This window comes from Hibiscus syriacus, unplaced genomic scaffold (genome assembly GCF_006381635.1).
Source record: "Hibiscus syriacus cultivar Baekdansim isolate YM2019G1 unplaced genomic scaffold, ASM638163v2 tig00110013_pilon, whole genome shotgun sequence".
In the NCBI taxonomy this organism is placed as follows: domain Eukaryota; kingdom Viridiplantae; phylum Streptophyta; class Magnoliopsida; order Malvales; family Malvaceae; genus Hibiscus; species Hibiscus syriacus.
This window is the reverse complement of record NW_024062563.1, coordinates 3119652-3138578: the sequence shown is the minus strand read 5'-3', so window position 1 is coordinate 3138578 and position 18927 is coordinate 3119652. Positions and strand designations below refer to the sequence as shown.

General features: G+C 37.0%; 1 protein-coding gene and 1 non-coding gene across 2 annotated transcripts in view; both read left to right on the top strand.

The window, feature by feature from the left end:
• LOC120212542 (histone-lysine N-methyltransferase CLF-like) overlaps positions 1-17476 on the top strand; it is a 32136-nt gene extending 14660 nt beyond the window's left edge. Inside the window, 7 exon segments of the mRNA XM_039210816.1 lie at positions 4293-4516; positions 4710-4841; positions 16224-16320; positions 16537-16584; positions 16661-16789; positions 16877-16954; positions 17073-17476. Coding sequence (XP_039066747.1) covers positions 4293-4516; positions 4710-4841; positions 16224-16320; positions 16537-16584; positions 16661-16789; positions 16877-16954; positions 17073-17264 — 900 coding nt within the window. The 3' untranslated portion in view covers positions 17265-17476.
• Positions 17477-18609: 1133 nt separating this feature from the next.
• Positions 18610-18715, top strand: LOC120212623. Its single transcript, XR_005524722.1, has one exon. It is a non-coding gene; the product is annotated as a small nucleolar RNA R71 (small nucleolar RNA).
• The last annotated feature ends 212 nt before the right edge of the window (positions 18716-18927 follow it).

Below are 18927 nucleotides of genomic sequence, written 5' to 3'. Positions count from 1 at the left end.
CATTGGATGAGTGGGGTTGTGTGTAGGACTTATGTGTTAGATATGGGGGGTTTTGTATTGTCTGGTTTATTGTGGATGTAAGGTGTTGATGTTTTCTAAGTTGTAATGTTCGTTGGTTCAATAAAATTATGAGACACCCTTTTCCTCCTTCCAATGTTCTACGAAACTTTCATATTTCGTTGAGTAAGAAAGGGTTTTTTAATGAGATCTCTCTGTTCTATAAAAAAAATTCACCTTCTTTGGTTAATTGTAACTTTGGAACAATTGGAGCATTGCATGGTTTAACGCCCAATTTTTTTGGCCCCGTCAATAAATCAAGCACATACTTTTGAGGTAGGAAGATTCCTTATAGAACTGATTTTTGGTATGGAATTGTGTATGGAGAAAAGACTTAAAAGACAAAATTCTTATTGAATCACTACTAGTGATTACAATATGATCCACCTATACAATTAATAGAATAATGTCGCTTTTAGTCTGTTTATAGAAAACAAAATGATCTGACTTGCTCTTCTACATCTCAAACTTCTCAATAGTCTAACTAAATTTCGCAAACCAAGTCCAAAGACCTTTTCAAGCCATATAGTGATTTTTGTAGGCAACATACTTTCCCATACTCCATCTGAGCAATAAAACTAGGTGGTTGCTCCATATATACTTCCTCTTGAAGATCATCTTGAAGGAAAACATGCTTTATGTCGAACTGATGCATAGGTCAGTCAAAGGTTGATGCAAGGGAGAGAATACAACCTGATAGAAGTAAATTTAACATGAGAAAAAGTATCATGATAGTCTACTCCATAAGTTTGACAGCTTTCAACTGAGAAGTGGAATCATCATGGTTAATTTTGACAGTAAACACTGTTTACATCCAATAGCTTGTTGACCAATAAGTAAGGAAACTAAACTCCAAGAATCATCAACATCTAGAGCATCCATTTCCTCAATTGTAGCTGTACGTCGTCTAGGATGAGTTAATGTCTCACGAACAATTTTAGGTATAGAAGCAATATCTAGGGATGTAAGAAAGAATAAGAAGAGGAAGACAAACAATTATAGTCAACAATGGAGGATATGGGAGGTTGAACAAATGTAGAGAATGCAATGTTAAAAAGGGGGCAAGGTGCACTAAGGCGATAGTGGTTTTATAGCCAAGGCACAAGGCACACGCCTTACTGAAGTGACGCACACATTTTAAAAATAAAAGATATACATGTTTTTTTCAGTTGTATAATCAAACAAAAAGAACAGTCATGCAATAAAAATACCAAAGAGTAGTCATTATCAACATTTTATGTATTAAACATCACTTTTGTTCCATCAACCATTGAACCTTGAGAACCCAATCAAACCCCCCTTCCTTGGTCCACAATTCCACATAAGAAACTGAAACAATAAATAAAAGTTTAGTTTCGCACCTCTCAACAAACGTATCTTTCTCCTTGTTAACACCACCTACAACCTAAATCCCTTCTCAATCCACCATAATCCTCCATTTTCGTATGTCTAAACTGTGTTTCCAAGATTCTTTCTTTCTCATGGGTTCTGATTTAACCATGTGCTAAATGTGCTTCTCAAGAACCTGTTACTATGCAACAAAACACACTGAATCCTATTTTTCCTCCCTCAATTTTCAATTTGTGCATGCATGGTCTTTTTAAGACCAAAAATGGCCTCTAATGATCCCCCTTTGTTTCTCTCTTTCAAACTTCAAGACAAACAATAATTATATAAGGTAAAACACCCCTTTTTTATTTGTATTTCACTCCAAATTTTCATACATCTCCTATGAAACTCTCTTTCTAATCACCCCCACCATATTTTACTCTTTTCTTCATTGATATTTCGTTTTTACTTCTTTTTTGTTGTTGATATATAAATTAGTGCGTAAAACATAATAGAAAAGGACAAAAAATCAAAAAAACTAAAAAGGCGGCGCCTTTCTGCGCCTAGTGTATCTTAGGCATGCCTTATTGCACTTCATTGAAAGCGCCTTGCCTAGACCCAATTAGGCACTTCACCTTTGCTTCACCTCGCCTTAGCGCCTATGCATGCCTCAGTTGTGCCTTTTAAACACTGAGAGAATGGTAGACCCAAATTTGAGACAACATGATAAATTAATAAATCATCATCCCCTGACTCAGAATCTGAATTGAAAACTAATGAGATTTGTTCCTAAAAGATCAAAATGACACACATGATACCTACCAAGGCTTGAACAATGATAATTGACACCTTTTTGAAGGTCAAAATACCCCCAAAAAATACACTTTGAACCTTGGATCAGGCTTTGTAATTTGAAGAACGAATATCTCAAACAAAACAAGTATAATAGAATATCTTTGATGCAATAGGAAAAAAAATTTATTTGGAAAGAGAGTATGGAAAGGGAGGGACAAAGCCAAAATTAAATATTGACAGGGGCCAAAATATTAGACTATTTAAGAAAAATATAAAGATATTAGGTATTTAAACTCGAAATTCAGCATGAACCAAGCGACCTTAGTGATTAAGGGATTGTTGTTATACTTGAGGTCTGAGTTCAAGCACGTATGTAGGGGTATGAGCATTCATTATCAAATAGTTGAAAGTCTTTGTACAAATATTATCTTGTATTCACCCTAAATTAAAAAAAAAAAACTCAAAACTCAAAAGATAACTTCTAATTTGTCTAATATTTAAACTTACAATGATTTAAATTGTAATTAGACCAAAAATTTGAGAACACATACTTATCATTCTTTAGTTCGACCTCTACTTGATTAAATATTTAATAAATTTTTATATTTTTTAAATTTAAATATTTATTTTTACATGAACCAAAATTATATCGAATAAATAAATTTTATCAGGGGCCGGGGCCCCCTTGGGCCCTCAGGAAGCTCCGTCCCTGTGGAAAGAGGTATTACTGGACAAAACATAGAAAGCGAGGAGTGACCCAAATAACAATGTTTTTTAAAATGAGTAACGATACTGATACAGGTAGTATATTATGGTTTTTGGGTATCAAGAACGTAGAAACCATCAGACTCATGTCTCTTACCTATAATCTTCTTCGTTATGAGATCCTGAATCAAGCAATAAGTAGGAAAAACATGAGACAACAATAAAGGGGTGAGGTAAACTTAGAACAAATGATAAATGAAGGGGTGAGGTAAGATTAGCGGTTCCAGACCCATCAGCTAAAGTAACAAAAGTGATGAATTTATGTGACTGAAAATTAGAAAGTAAACTGGGATTAATTGTCTTGTGAATTATAGCGCAATAAACGAAAACAAGACTTGTATTGGGTTTATTTGACTCAACAAAAGCGGAAATAGTATCAGTTGGCTATTTCATGGCTTCTTGAAGTGGAATCAATTTATAGTCAAATTACGCACTATAGAGTCAAGCCTGTTATAAGCCAAGTACCACACCAAAATTGATATCGACCCAAAAGCAGGTAAGCAAATAGCAACTGAGGCGAGTCAACACTTGAGCCTAAAATTGAATTTTTAATTTTTTAAGAACCGGAATGTAGAAAACCCAGCATGTAAACAAGAAGCCTCGCACTGAACAACAAATAGTGCAGCCTCAGTCCTCAACTTTTCCCCCCGATGCAGCCCTTTCAAGTGTTTAGTACCCGAAGGGTGTGGCCAGAAACAAAAGTCGACATCAGAGGAAGAAAACAGCACCGGAAAACCCTCCAACGCGCACTCATGTGCCGGTGCATGGAGAACCGATGAGATCTTCTAGCGGTGCATGTGACTTGCATGTGGATTCTAATGATCAACTTTGGGTTCTGATCGATCAACACATCATGGATCTCCCTGAGCTGCCAGTGTCGAAAGATTAACCTCCAAGTCTGCCATTTGAGATTCAGAAGTAGCTTCCCCACCCAACATCCCAGACTCTGTTTGTGACAGAGACCATATACTAGGTATCATAGTATTGTAGAAACCGAGTGTTTGTGACTTAGATCAATATGATTTTAAGTGTTAATTCTCTCATTTTGACTAGAGTTACAAGTCTCCTTTAAGTAGACTAAATACATAGAGTTACAGTATAAGTAAAATTACTCTTGATAGAATACTATCATGTTAAGAGATAAGAGTTATAGGATATCTAAACTACTTAGTTATTTACAGAAAATCTAACTCTATTTACCGTCTACAATCTACAAGTATTATATTTTAATTAGTATTCTAATACCTACAATTTGTTTTATAAATTAGTACCATTTCTAAACTATATAATTCTACGTTTTTTTGTCACATATTTCCAATTATCTTCTTTTCTTTTAATTCCTCTAGGGAAATAATGAAGTAAGACGGAGATCAAGATTCCTACGTAGAAGGGGTAGAGTCCGTCGTTTGAAATATACCTGGAAATCAGCAGCTTATCACTCAATCAGGAAAAGGATTACTGAGAGGAAAGATCAGCCATGCCGGCAGTATAATCCATGCAGTTGCCAAACAGCTTGCGGAAAGCAATGTTCTTGCCTTTTAAATGGAACATGCTGTGAAAAATACTGCGGGTGAGCTATTATTTTTCAAACTGAAGTGTCCTAAAATATGTCATCAATTCATTCCTGTCCTTGTCAGTTTTTGATTCTTTGGAAGTCTTGGATCTTGTCATCTTGATGTAGATTAATGGTTATGAACGTTCATTAATGATGTCCTGATGTTGATGCATTTATTCTGTGTACTAATATTTGCTTGTTCATATAGATGTCCTAAGAGTTGCAAGAATCGATTTAGAGGTTGTCATTGTGCTAAAAGTCAATGCCGAAGCCGTCAGTGTCCATGTTTTGCTGCAGACAGGGAATGTGATCCGGATGTTTGTAGAAATTGTTGGGTCAGGTGAGCTACGACTTTGATTTTTCCTTTTTTTCTTGTGCCGGGGTGGGGGGTCTGTGACTTAGTAGCCTTTAATTGGATGCACAACTGCACCTAAAACTATAATAAAGTAGCATTTAAAAAAGATACTGGTTTTATTAGGCACCCTTGGTGTTAATTGTATATGTTGCATCTTCTGTCCTGAGAAAGGTTTAACTTTGCCTGTGATATAAGCTTCATCTGTTATGCCACTCGTGTAGTTGTGTTTGGGATATGCCTTCGCGAATCCCCATGTTATTTATTCTTGTGTTTTATGATTTATTTGCAATTAATTCATTATTACCATCTCTTAAAAAAATCATGTTTAAGAGTGCATTAAGCCCTCAACCTTTTAGAAAAAAATCAATTAAGCCCTTGAAGTGTTTTGGCACTCGATTGAATCCCAAAACCGAGAAATTAAATCAATTAAGCCCTCGAACTTTTATCTGTGATTTTTATTTTTTGTTTTCAAATTTGAAGTTATTACTCATGGTTTTTATATTGCTTCTTGCATCTGATTGTAGTTTACCAAGAAAGCTAGAGAGTACCAAGAAAGCTAGAGAATATTGAAGAGATAATTCTCCTTGCAATTATATTGAAATTATGATGAGTACAAGTCTATTTATATACAATTCATGGATGAAATTATGATGAGTACAAGTCTATTTATATACAATTCATGGAGTAGTTTTTCTACTAGAACTATATTACCTTGTAGAGTTTTATTCTAATACAATATGCTAATAATTAGGATTAGAATTAGAGTTAATCTTAACTACTAGGTAATTCTATACAATTGTACAACTAACACTACCTTCAAGCTGGGAGTAAATGTTGAAAAGACCCAGCTTGGAGAAAATTGGTTTTAGAAGCGCCTTGTTGAGGATATCCGCCCATTGATTTTAGGTAGGGACATAGTTGAGTTTTACTAGTCCACTATTTAACTTTTCCGAGATGAAATGTCTATCGATCTCCACATGCTTCGTTTGATCACGATGAATTGGATTCTTCACAATATTTTTTGTTGACTTATTGTTGCTTTGAAGTTCAAAACAATTGTTTTCACATAAACCCAATTCAGTTAACAGTCTTTGTAGCCAAATTCCCTCACAAATGCCGTGTGCCATTGCTCTATATTTTGCTTCTGCATTGCTTCAAGAGACCACCGCTTGCTTTTTACTTCTCCCCGTGACAAGGTTTCCCCAAACAAATGAACAATAACCGGTTGTAGATCTTCTATTCGTTAGTTCTCTTGCCCAGCTCGAATCAGAGAAGATTCACTGTTCTATCTTTACTTTTCCTGAAAATCAATCCATGTCCCGGTGTCATTTTCAAGTATCTCAGAATTTGGTTCACGACCTCTAAATGTTCTTCTCTTGGATCGTTCACTTATTGACTCACAATAATTACAGAAAAGGCTATATCAAGCCTGGTGAGTGATAAGTAGACGAGTTTACCTACTATCCTTTGGTACTGTTCTTTATTTATTGGGCTCCCAATTCTTCTCTTCTTAACTTAAGATTTGCCTCCATGGGTGTTTTGGTTGATTTACATCCCTTCATTTATGTTTCTGATAATAGATCAAGAGTGTACTTCCTTTGATTTATCATTATCCTTTCTTTCGATCTCGCAACCTCCATCCTAAGAAATATCGCAAATTTTCCAAGTCTTTCGTCTCCAATTCTCTTGCTAGTAGCTTCTTTAATCTTTCTATCTCCACTGTGTGATCACCCGTTATGATGATATCATCCACATAGACTATCTAAATAGCCTTTTTGTTTGAAGCTGTTTTGATAAACAATGTATGATCTGATTGCTTTGCTTGTATCCGTCATGAATGATTACATTCGTGAATCTATTAAACCACACTCTTGGAGATTGTTTAAGTCCATATAAAGACTTTAGTAGTCGACATGCTTTTTCTGTACAACTCTTCACACCTGGTGGGATTTGCATATACACTTCATCTTCTAAGTTGCCGTTTAAAAAAACATTCTTAATGTCTAGTTGATGAAGTACCCAGCCCTCATTGACTGCCAGAGATAATAGCACTCTCATAGTGTTTAATTTTGCCGCAGGAGCAAACGTTTCTTGATAATCAATTCCTTGATACCGAGTAAACCCTTTAGCCATTAATCTTGCCTTGTGTTGTTCAATGCTACATTCGCCTTGTATTTTACCGTGAACACTCATTTGCAACCAACATGTTTCTTGTCTTTTGGGAAATCAACTATGACCCATGTGTTATTGTTTTTCAGTGTGATCAATTCTTCTACCGCCTTTTTTCACATAGGGTTCTTCAAAGCTTCTTCCATCATGTCTGGAATGATAATGTTTTCTATATTTGCTGTAAAATTCTTGAAACAAGGTGTTAGTTTTCCATATCTAACAAATTTATTAATAGTATGACTCCCTTCCTCTGAGCAATCGGCAAATCACTGTTATTAATCAAGGCATTTAATTCATTAGAGGGACTTGGGTTACCTTCTTAATCTCTGGAGGGATTCGAGCTTTGTTCCAGTTCATGAGAGTATTCATGATGTGTAGGAGACACTTGGGTTGAGGTTCAGAGGTAGGTTCAGATACTAGTTTTTGTCTTATCTTGTAGAGCAGTAATTTAGTATTTTCAGCTTGAGGCGAAGTGAGTTGGTTTGGTGATGCTAGTTGGGATGGAGTCGGTAATTTTTCAGTTTCCATTGGGTTTGGCGACAACAATGTCGGATGTTCAAGAGGGAGCGTGATTGTTTGGTCCAAGGGTGGTTGATCTGGTGGTGTGGTAGGTTGGTTTAAATGTGGCCGGTTTAATGTTGCTGTTTGGTTCACATAAGATGGTTGAAGTAACTAAAATTCGTTATAAGATTCCCCTGGAATTATAGTCTTAAGGAAAAAAGGAGTTTTCTCAAAGAAGGTGACATCCATTGTAACAAAAAATTTCCAAGTTTGAGGGCAGTAACATCGAAAACCCTTGAATAGAAGAATAACCAAGAAACACAAACTTAAACGCTCGAGGATCTAACATGGATCAAGAAAGGACATTATTATGTATAAAGACGGTACACCCAATGACTCGGAGTGGCAAAGATGAAGCCATAGGTTTAAAGTTAAGAAATAATTAAAGGAATACCTCCCGTGGACTCTGAAAGTTCAAGGGTTTATTGGTTAGACCATTGATCAAGTATGTGGCAGTTAAAAGAACATTCATAGAGAACAAGAGAGATCGGGTGACTTTTAGAAGATGCCTATTTTTCCGCTCAGTTACCCCATTTTGTAGAGGAGAGTTAACGCATGAATTGATATAAACAATCCATTTTTATTTAAAGAAAGAACCCAAAAACTTGGCAAAATACTCACTGCCATTAGTAGGTTTGTCGTGTAGTTTCCAACGAGTGACCCTCACATGGCCAACCTTCTTACAGTAATCACACCATGGTCGCCCCTTTTTAGGGCGAGAGTTGTTCTGAGAGAGTGATTAATGCAGATCCTTTAATGGATACAGAATCCGAAAGCATTAGTGTGCGTCGACTTTCTTCTCGTCTGACTTCAGAGAAAGCTTCCCTAATCAAAGGAATAGGTATCGTTTGCGGAGCAAGTAAAAAAATGGGTGAGAGAAAAGCAGAGAAAGAAAAGTTGAAAGGCAAGATAGATTCCGGTGAGGTTTGGAAGGTGTTTGTTGACAATCTAAGTAGGAGAGTATCTAGACGTGTGCTAAGGGGAATTTTTTCGGCTCAGGGAGCAGTGGAGAGAGTTTTTATCCCAAAAGAAACTAGAAATCCTAAATATAGATTTTCGACTTTTGCATTTGTTCAGTTTGAGCGGGAATCTGGTTTAAAGCGAGCAATAGATATGTTAAATGGATCATTGATAGATGGGAGAAGGATTTCAGTTGGAGTTGCAAAATACAATGATGTTCGTCCAAAGATAGCAGGGAAGATCAGTCTAGTAATTCCGGTCCCAGATTCGACTGCAGCAGGACATTCAAAGTTGAAAGCGACAGATTTTACCAGCAGGAATATTAGGGATGAAAGATCGTATAAAGATGTTTTATTGTCTGTAAGTATGAGAAATAATGCAATGGGGTATTCAGAGCTTCATTCTGAAGGGAGTCACAGGGAGAAAGCAAGGAAGAATGTTCTGGAAATGCATATTCCGTCTAAGAGCTCGAGTTGGGTCAAAAGTTCTTTAACGGGGATTGTTAAGCTTTCCTTGGATTTTAAGTCAGTTAAGGAGTTCTTTGATAATGAAGGTTTTGAAGTTCAGATTGTTGGCTGGGGTTATGCCAGGAATTCCTGTGTTATCTCTTTTAAATCCCACGAAGATATGATGGAAGCATGGACAAAGAAGAAAGATGTGATAAGCTTGTGGTTTGAAAGATTGACTCCTTTATTGAACGAGGATGGAGTTCCTATGGCTTTTTGCCAGGTTGAAATATTCAGGATTCCTCTGTTATGCTGGAACGAATCCTTAGAACGAATAGCTAGGAGATGGGGAAATATGGTGGAAATTCATGATTCCACCAAGAACAGGGAAGATCTCACTTCTGCGAGGATTCTTATGAGTTGTTAGCCCGTTTGATGTGCCAAAATTTATTACTCTTGGATCTTATGGGAGATCGTTCAGAGTTATCATCAAGATTGGATTGGTTTATGATGATTCAAAGCCTTTTTTCAAAAATTCTCCGGTGGTCGGAGCAGTTAGAGGAAATTGTGGTGAGCTGAGGTTTGAGGACGAGGAAGATAGGGATATGTCAGAATTTGAGGAGAGTTCTGTCAAATCAGCAGAGAAATGCAGACAAAAGGTTGACTTTTGGATAGATGAGGAAATTTTTTCTGGTTTTGCAGAAACTGAAGGGAAAACACATTCTCCAAGATTTACCAAACAGTATTAGAAAAGAATTGTCAGGTTCACAAAACGTTGGGAATAACAGAGGAGAGTTTGCAGGTTTGGGTATTAGGAATTCAAATATTTCGGCTAATGGATCACAGGCCCAATCAGATGATTATGAGCTGTCTGGACTGGATTGTTATAAAATAATTCCTTTTGGGCCAGCTTACACAATTAACAAGTTGGGTAAACTGGTTGAAAATAGAAAATAGCAGAGGAGAGCAGTGATATGAAACAGTTAAAAGGGTCTAGTAAAAAGTATGATTCATTTGGTAGTGAAGACAGTGAGGCTAAAGAAACTAAGTCATTGATGTTAGTTTCTAATTCAGAATTATTAAAAGGCCATTCCAGAGGTCGGTCGTTGACAGTGCATAGAAGCTCGCATTCTTCCAAGAGTGCCTATAGAGAAGAGGAGAATGCTATGTTATAGTAGAGTTTACAGAAGAAGTAGGGAGAGGAATTACTGGCATGGGAATGAACAGAAGGGAAATATTGTCAATGAGGTTGTTTCAGATTCAAAAATGGTTGAAGATCAATTTTGCTCATCTTTTCTCAGATTTCTAATACAACAGGGCTTAATTTACTAGATTGTGAGGATCCAAATTCAGTCCTGGAACCTGGTGGTGGAGGTTTAGATGGAGAGTCTGTAGGATGTGATTTGGATAAACAACCTTTTCTCCAATTCCCGCTTGACAAGTAGAAGAGTTAAAAGATTATTATTTAGGGAAGCTATAGATCAAGTCAGTATTTCTACAGCAGCTTCTTTAGTCTTCTCAGACATCTTAGATGAAGCAATTGCTACATGGCAAGTTAGTCAGATTTTGGGGGTTTCCTTCAAGCAGGGGAAGTAAGCTTTTTTGGAAAAAATAATTAACTTAGAGAAAGGCTGTAATATGGCTAATTGAGAGTCATATCGGGGTTTTGAGATTGTTCTGATATTATTCATGAAGGAAAACTTAGCCATAATTACATGGAATATAAGGGGTTTGGGTAAAAAGGAAAAATAGAGAGCGTTGCAGAGATTAGTTGCAAACTCTCATCCTTCTTTTCTTTGGCTACAAGAAACCAAAGCAGAGAAGATACAAATGTCTTTTCTAAGAAGAAACAGGTTAAATGGTTTTCAAGGGGTTGTTGAATCGCCAGCTATTGGTTCTTCAGGGGGGTTATTATGTTGCTGGGATGATAAAGTTTTTGAGAGGGAAGGTCATTGAATAAACAGAAGATTCATTGCGGTTACAGGAAAATTCAGATTTAATCAATTCAGAAGCGTCCTTATTAATGTGTATGGGCTTTCTGTGGAGGAGGAAAAAGAAAGCTTCTTTGAAGAACTTAGTCAGTTCATTTCGGGACAGAATCTGCCGGTTTGTGTTGGAGGGGATTTCAATGTTTACTTGTTTGAAGATGGGCAGAGCTCAGAATAGAGTCTCAATGAGGATTTTCTCTCACTTTATTCAGTCTGTAGGATTAATCAATCTGCCTATGGAGGGGGAAGGTTCACTTGGAGTAATAACCAAGATTATCTCACTTTTGCTAGATTAGATAGATTCTTGGTGGATGGACAATTCTTGGCTTCTTTTCCTGAGATTATTCAGTCTCTTATTCATAAGTCCATCTCAGATCACAATGCCTTATTGTTACAAAATGGTGGTTTTAATTGGGGAAATATGCCTTTTAGACTCTTCAATTATGTGATGGAGGAAGATGGTTTGTCAAACAATTACAGATTGCAAGAAGCGCAAGAGAAAATCGAGAATTCTTAGTATTTTGAAGAACTCTAAATTAGCCATCAAACAATGGGCAGGGAAGAAAAACAAGTTTTCGGGAGCTGCAATTTCTGATTTAGAAAACAAAATTCAAAAGCTTGAGGAGGTAGCACACCAAAGGCATGACAGTTCGATTAAGGAGATTGTTGATGAGTTAAAGGCGTGTAGAAGAGAATTGTGGAGACTTCATAGAATTGAGGAGCAAATTTGACATCAAAAGTCTAGACAAAGGTGGGTGAATGATGGAGATCGAAACACGAGATACTTTCATACTTGTGCATCGGTGAGGAGAAAACAAAATGCATTGACTGTTTTAAAAGTGAATGGGAATTTTACACGAGACCCAGATGTTATTAAAGCTGCTGTAAAAAATCACTTTTTTAAAATTTTCAACGAGAGGTCTATATTGGAGGTTGAAGATATAGGGTTGACTTTTCCTAGTATCTCTTCTGAACAAAAAGGTCTTTTAGAGAAGGTTTTTTCTGAGGAGGAAGTGTGGGAGACTTTAAAGTCTTGTGATAGTAACAAAGCTCCGGGACCGGACAGATTGAATTTGGGTTTCTTCGAAAGGTTTTGGCTTGTGCTAAAGGATAACATTATGGATTTTTTTCACAAATTCTCTTTGGGGAAAGAATGGGAGCATGGTATTAACCATACCTTTATCACCCTTATTCCTAAAGGGACTAACAATGGGTGCCTTGATGATTTTAGACCCATAAGCTTAGTGGGAGGAGATTACAAAATTTTAACCAAGTGTCTTTCAGGGAGGCTTAGAAGTTGTATAGGAGATATCATAAGCCCTACTCAATTTGCTTTCATACCCGGTTGACAGATTTTGGATTGTTCTCTAATTGCAAACGAGGGTATAGATTATTGGAGAAAGAAAGGGCTAAATGGCTGTGTATTTAAAGTTGATTTCAAAAAGGCTTACGATATTGTTGATTGGCCTATTTTGTTCAAGGTAATGGAAAAAATGGGATTCAACTCTACTTGGATTAGTTGGATTAGGAGGTGTGTTACTCGATTTCGGTGTTGGTTAATAGGGTTCCAACGGAGGAGTTTCCAATAGCAAAGGGGCTAAGACAGAGTTGTTCACTCTCTCCCTTATTATTTAATCTAGTAGGGGAATTATTGAATTTACTAATCCTAAGGGCGGTTTCAGAGGGATTATTTTCTGGTTTGAAAGTTGGTAAGGAGGAAGGGTCTTTCAATATTACACACTTACAATTTGCGGATGATTTAATCATGTTTTGTGGGGCTTCGAAGATGCAAATTATGAATGTGAAGAGAGTGCTTAGAGTGTTTGAGGTTATGTCAGGGTTGCACCTAAATCTCAAGAAGAGCAGACTGTTCGGAGTAAACATATCTTTAGAGGAGGTTCAAACTTGGGCAGATTCCATTGGCTGTGCAGTGGGTAGTTTTCCCTCTAATTATCTAGGCTTGCCTCTAGGTGCAACAAAGAATTCCTCAGTTATTTGGGAACTAGTGGTGCAGAATTTTCATTCAAAATTAGCAGGTTGGAAGGCAGCGACTTTATCACTAGCTGGAAGAATGGTTTTGATTAAATCCGTCTTATGCTCACTGTGCCCACATATTTTATGTCAATGTTTAAAATTCCATCTTCAATTCTTAAGGCCCTCAATTCTTTTATGTCTAATTTTCTATGGAGAGGTGGCAATGGTAAGAAGAAAATTCATTGGGTTAAATGGGCTGAAGTGTGTAAACCTAAGAATGAGGGACGGTTGGGAGTACGTAATCTGAATTTCATGAACAGAGCTTTGCTAGGGAAATGGTCCTGGAGATTTGCAAACGAGAGGAATTCTGTTTGGAGGAGATTTATTTGTTCTAAATATAGTTTTGATTCCTCTAGGTTATTGTTTGACAGTAAACTCCCAGCTTGTACTTCTTGGCAGTGGAAATCAGTGGTTAATAATTATTTCAAGCAAGATCCATTTGGTTCTAATTTTCGTTCCTTATGTATCTTTCAAGTTGGCAATAGAAGGCACATTCAATTTTGGCAGGACGTTTGGGCAACAAATTATCCGTTACAGGTCCTTTTTCCAAGATTGTTCTTGATTGCTACTAATAAATCAGGAAAACTATGTGAGTTTGGAGATTTTCATCCATCAGGCTGGATTTGGGATGTTCAAGTTAGAAGAAATTTAAATGAGTGGGAGATGGAACATTGGTGTAACTTGATGAGTACTATTTCTTTTGTTTCTTTGTCTAAGGAATCTAGTGATGGCTTGATTTGGAAAGGCAGTGGGGATGGTATGTTTTCAGTCGGTTCTTGTGTTAAGAAGTGTGTTACTGGTTCTGAAGAGGTTCAATTCTGGATGAAGGTTGTTTGAAGAGGATTACTACCACCAAGAGTTGAAACATTATTGTGGCAAATTGTACAACAAAAGCTTGCTGTTAAAACAGAATTGGCAAGAAGAGGAGTTCAAGGAATTGATGATGTTTTATGTCCTCTTTGTAAAAAGTTTGAAGATTCTTCCTCACATTAATTCTTTTCTTGTTCGGTTGTGTGGGCATTATGGAATAAATTTTTAAAATTGTGGAGTTTTAGTTCTCTTCTTCATGAAGATGCTAAAACTTTTCTATTAGGCTGGGAAGAGTTGAAGCCAAATTCTGCTATATGGTCATTCATTCCTGGGGTTGTTATTTGGACCATTTGGAAAACCAGAAATTTTATCGTTTTTGAAGGGGAAAGTTGGATCAGATTGAATTATTCTTTTTAACAAGAGTCAGGCTTGCATCTTGGTTCCTAGCTAAGTATAAGGATATCTCTATTCCTAAAGACTCGTTAATTTCGGAACCTTCATTAGGGGATTTTCATTCGTCCTACAACTTCCTGAAGTCTTCTTATTCCCTGGTGTCCTCCTATAGGCTTCATTAAACTGAATGTGGATGCTGCCACTAGTAGTGATTGGAAGAAAAGTGGATGGGAGGCATTTTAAGGGATCATCTTGGTGCAATATTAGGAACTTTTCAGGAGTCAGAGGGTCCGGGTCCTCCAACTTTGAAGGATCTCGAGGCTATTCAAAGGGGACTTGTTTTCGTCTCATTTATCCAAGGGAGGGAAAAATTTGGATTGATTGTAGAGAGTGACACCATGATTGCAGTGGACTGGATTATTAAAGCTGATTCTTGTCCAACTGTGTATGCTTTTATTGTTAAAGATATAGTTGTAAAACTTAGGTTTTGTGGGGGAATTGTTAGATGGGTTGCAAGGACAGCTAATATGGAAGCTGATGCCTTAGCAAAGGCTGGTATAGGCTGAATTTTATGTATTTTGATTTTTCGAGTGGCTACTTGTAAGGGTTATTGGGTTTTCTTTCTCTAGGTTGTAATTCCTATTTTATTTAATAAAGTTCTAAGGCACTCTTTTCCATCTTTCGCTGATTAAGGAGTTTTCACATAAACTCCATTAATCAAGAAGGTGGTTTTTAATGAGGCCTTCAAATCTTATCAAAAAAATCAAAGGAAGAGGTTTAAGACCTAAAATTCTTCCTCGAACTTCGTCAAGATCTTGATGTAACCCGGATAAGAATTGGAATATTTGACCTTTTTCCACGATTTGTTTAAACAATCGAGCATCATTCACACATCTCCATGCATGAGATTTGAATAAATCCAGTTGTGGGTGACATTCATATTGTCCTGCTTCAGATTAGCAAGCTGACATTCAATCTCGAACAAGGCAGCTGAATTTTCCAGATTGGAATAAGTAGCCTTGGCAGCGCTCCATGTTTCAGCAGCTGTTTCATAGAGCACAAAATTTTCGCTTACTTCTAGGGTCATGGAGTTGATGAGACATGACATAACCATAGTATTTTCACTAAGCCAATTTGAGTATCCGGGATCATCGATAGCGGGTATTGGTGTGGACTCCGAAAGAAGATACCGCTTGCGACGACTGATGATGTAGAGGCGAACCGATCGAGACCAAGGAATGTAATTGTCACCATTTAACCGGCGACAAGTAATAGAGGCAGAAAAATTCTCGGCAAAAATCGGATGAGGATAGGGAGAGAGAACCTCCGAGATGTCATCCGAGGAGCTAGCAGCGGTCATGATTGACATTGGCTGGGTGGAGATGCGAATCGAGGGCTTGGGCGAGAACCAAGTTCGATCGAACACCAGAAAAAATTGTCACTACAAGATAGCGACAAAGAGGGCTGTGATTGTCGCGAATTAGTAGGGAACACTTCTGTAAGCGACGATTGGAGGAGCATCGAGGAGAGCAGCGCTGGCGCTGTGAGGAGATCAGCTCTAAATACTGTGATGAAGAGGACTGCGCTGCGATGAGGGTCGCACGTGCTGTGCGGCGATGATGCCGATCTGCGATGAGGATTGCGCTGCAAGCAGAGTCGCGCTGCGAGAAGGTTGCTCGCAGGAGAGTTACCAATTGGTGGCGAGAGCAAATTGTTGAGGGTCGACGCCAGCAACTGATACCATGTAGTTTACCGAGAAAGATAAAGAATACAAAGAAAGCTAGAGAATATTGAAGAGATAACTCTCCTTGAAATTATGATGAGTACAAGTCTATTTATATACAATTCATGGAGTAGTTTTCCTACTAGAACTATACTACCTTGTAGAGTTTTATTCTAATACAATATGCTAATAATTAGGATTAGAATTAGAGTTAATCTTAACTACTAGGTAAGTCTATACAATCGTAGAACTAACACTGATCCTTTGAAATTGACTTCTGCAGTTGTGGTGATGGCACTGGTAGTCTCGGGGTTCCTCCACAAAGAGGTGACAATTATGAATGCAGAAATATGAAGCTTCTTCTAAAACAACAACAAAGGGTAATGGTGTTTTCTATTCTGCATTTAATTGAGCTCGTATGTATGGGTGTCTAAATATGCTTCAAACTATATTTAAGAAACACTTTATCGAGCACCACTCCCTGGTTTTGAATAACATAATTCGTGTGCTGTAGAGTAATTCTAACTGACACCAGGAGATTATGATAGTGAATATTCGTATCTTTGTGCTGATAAGGCTTTTTGATGCATGTACAGGTCTTGCTTGGAAGATCAGATGTATCTGGATGGGGAGCTTTCCTGAAGGTAACTTAAGAACTCATCTGTTTGATTGTGCTGTTTCTGTTTTCAACTTAGTGCTCAAGTTTTGCCCATCCTTCAGAATAATGTCGGGAAGCATGAGTACCTTGGTGAGTACACTGGGGAGCTGATTTCCCATAAGGAAGCAGATAAGCGTGGGAAGATATATGACCGAGAAAATTCTTCATTTCTCTTCAATCTGAATGATCAGGCATGGCCTTTCATCTTTCTTTTGGAAGATTTATCTTCTCTTTTTATGTTCCTAGAAAATTTTGATACCATGATTGTCATTTTTCAGTTTGTTCTTGATGCATACCGAAAGGGTGACAAATTGAAGTTCGCCAACCATTCTCCTGAACCTAATTGTTACGCCAAGGTACACCTTAGATGCCTTTGCACTTGAGAAAGACTGTTTTATTGATATCATTGGAGTTCCACATGGTTGTTTTTGCCATTTTTCATTTCATTCTCGAGCTGATCCACCTGTCTCCCAGGTCATTATGGTTGCAGGTGATCACCGTGTGGGTATATTTGCCAAAGAACGAATTAATGCAGGAGAGGAACTATTCTATGACTACCGTTACGAGCCAGACAGAGCTCCTGCCTGGGCTAGAAAACCTGAGGCGTCTGGGTCCAAAAAAGAGGACGGTGCTCCTTCGAGCGGACGAGCTAAGAAACTCGCCTAACCTTACTATTTTCTTACATCCTATGAATTTTTTTTGCCATTCTTTCACAGGTGAAACTTAGAAAGATCATTCTCATTTGGCATTGATAGACGATGGGAAAAATGAATATTGTTGGGGATGCCATTATTGTTATCTCCACGGACTCATTTGATTTTTGCGCTCTAATTCATGCTTTATTTCAGACTTAAAGACTGTTGCGTTCACGTACATTGTAAAAAAAAAAAACTCTCCATTTAACATTTTAAATTTCAATGAATTACATATGGTCTCATCATCAAACTTTTCTTGAAATCGACAGAAGTCCTTTTTAACCTCATACATGAATCAAATTATTTTCATATCTTGAATGTCATTTAATTTGATAGACGAAAGGGATCTTTCTGTTCGACTAAGTCATTTTATTTGAACCAACAGGGGTTCATTTATTTGAATGTAATTAGAATTATCTTATATTTGACTAAATTTTATCATACATACGCTTAATTATTTTGATGTCAACATGAGATTTTAAGTAGCATTGTTTTTAGGTAATGGTTATCACCTCTACAATGTTTATCCTAAATTATCCACTCACTAGAAATCATAAATCCAAACATCTTTTCGATAAATATTTTAATTGGGGTGAAATCATTAAAAGCTTAATTGATTTTTATACTTAGAAAAACATCAAGATGCAATAGTTTTCAACGAGAAGGACAAGATGTTTTTAGCTTTCCTCGTTGAGAACCCATTGAATCTTGGTATTTTTCTGATGACGGAGATTCTCTTCTTGCCATTCCTCTTCATATCGTAAAAGGTTAATTCATGCTCTAAAACTGATTCTTCCTATATTTTATTTACTCAAGCAAAATGTTTAACTCTTATAATTGAGAAAAATAGAATACTTTTCGCTTATTTAGAGCAATCAATCGTTTCTTTTGGGACGAAAATTTGATTATTTGAATGCGCATTTCAATGGTTGTTCCAATATTAAGGGGATCTGTTTGGATGGTTTTTCATTAGTCGAGCTTCACAATCTTATTTTACAACCTTGGAGGGAACAATGGAAGATGATTACCCGACTTAATCATTTCTTCATATTGCTTTTTCTTTTCTGTTTCATCTCTAACATTCACCCAACAACTTTTCAGATGCTCTATAACAACTCTCTTCAACTGGCGAAGCTGGAAATTACTTTTAACTTCGTCAGATGGAAAGGCACTCGGTAACTCCTTACCACTTCGAAGAGTTTCAACATTACAGTGCTCCAATTAACATTAATGGATTTAGGGTTTAGGGTTTACACCGTTCAGATGAAAATGCTCATTATGCCCCTATGATTAGTCGCATTAACGACCACTCTATTATCTGATGGCGCGAACATTTGTTTCACTGTCCTTGAACCATTCACATGCCTCATGTAGAATTTTATCATCATATTATTGGAAATTGATAACGTCATTTCTTTGCTTGATTGTTATAATTGGTACATGACGAACGTAAGAATTTATGACAGGGTACGAATTTAAGAAGTTATATTAAAAATTGTAGCGAGTGAGAAGTTATAAAATTTTAGGAAATGTGAAATTAGATAATCAATAGAAAATACAAAAGAAAAACTTAAAATATAAGTGAGTTTAAAACTTCTAGGGTCGCACCCCCTCAATCCATCCCTGGCTGGAGG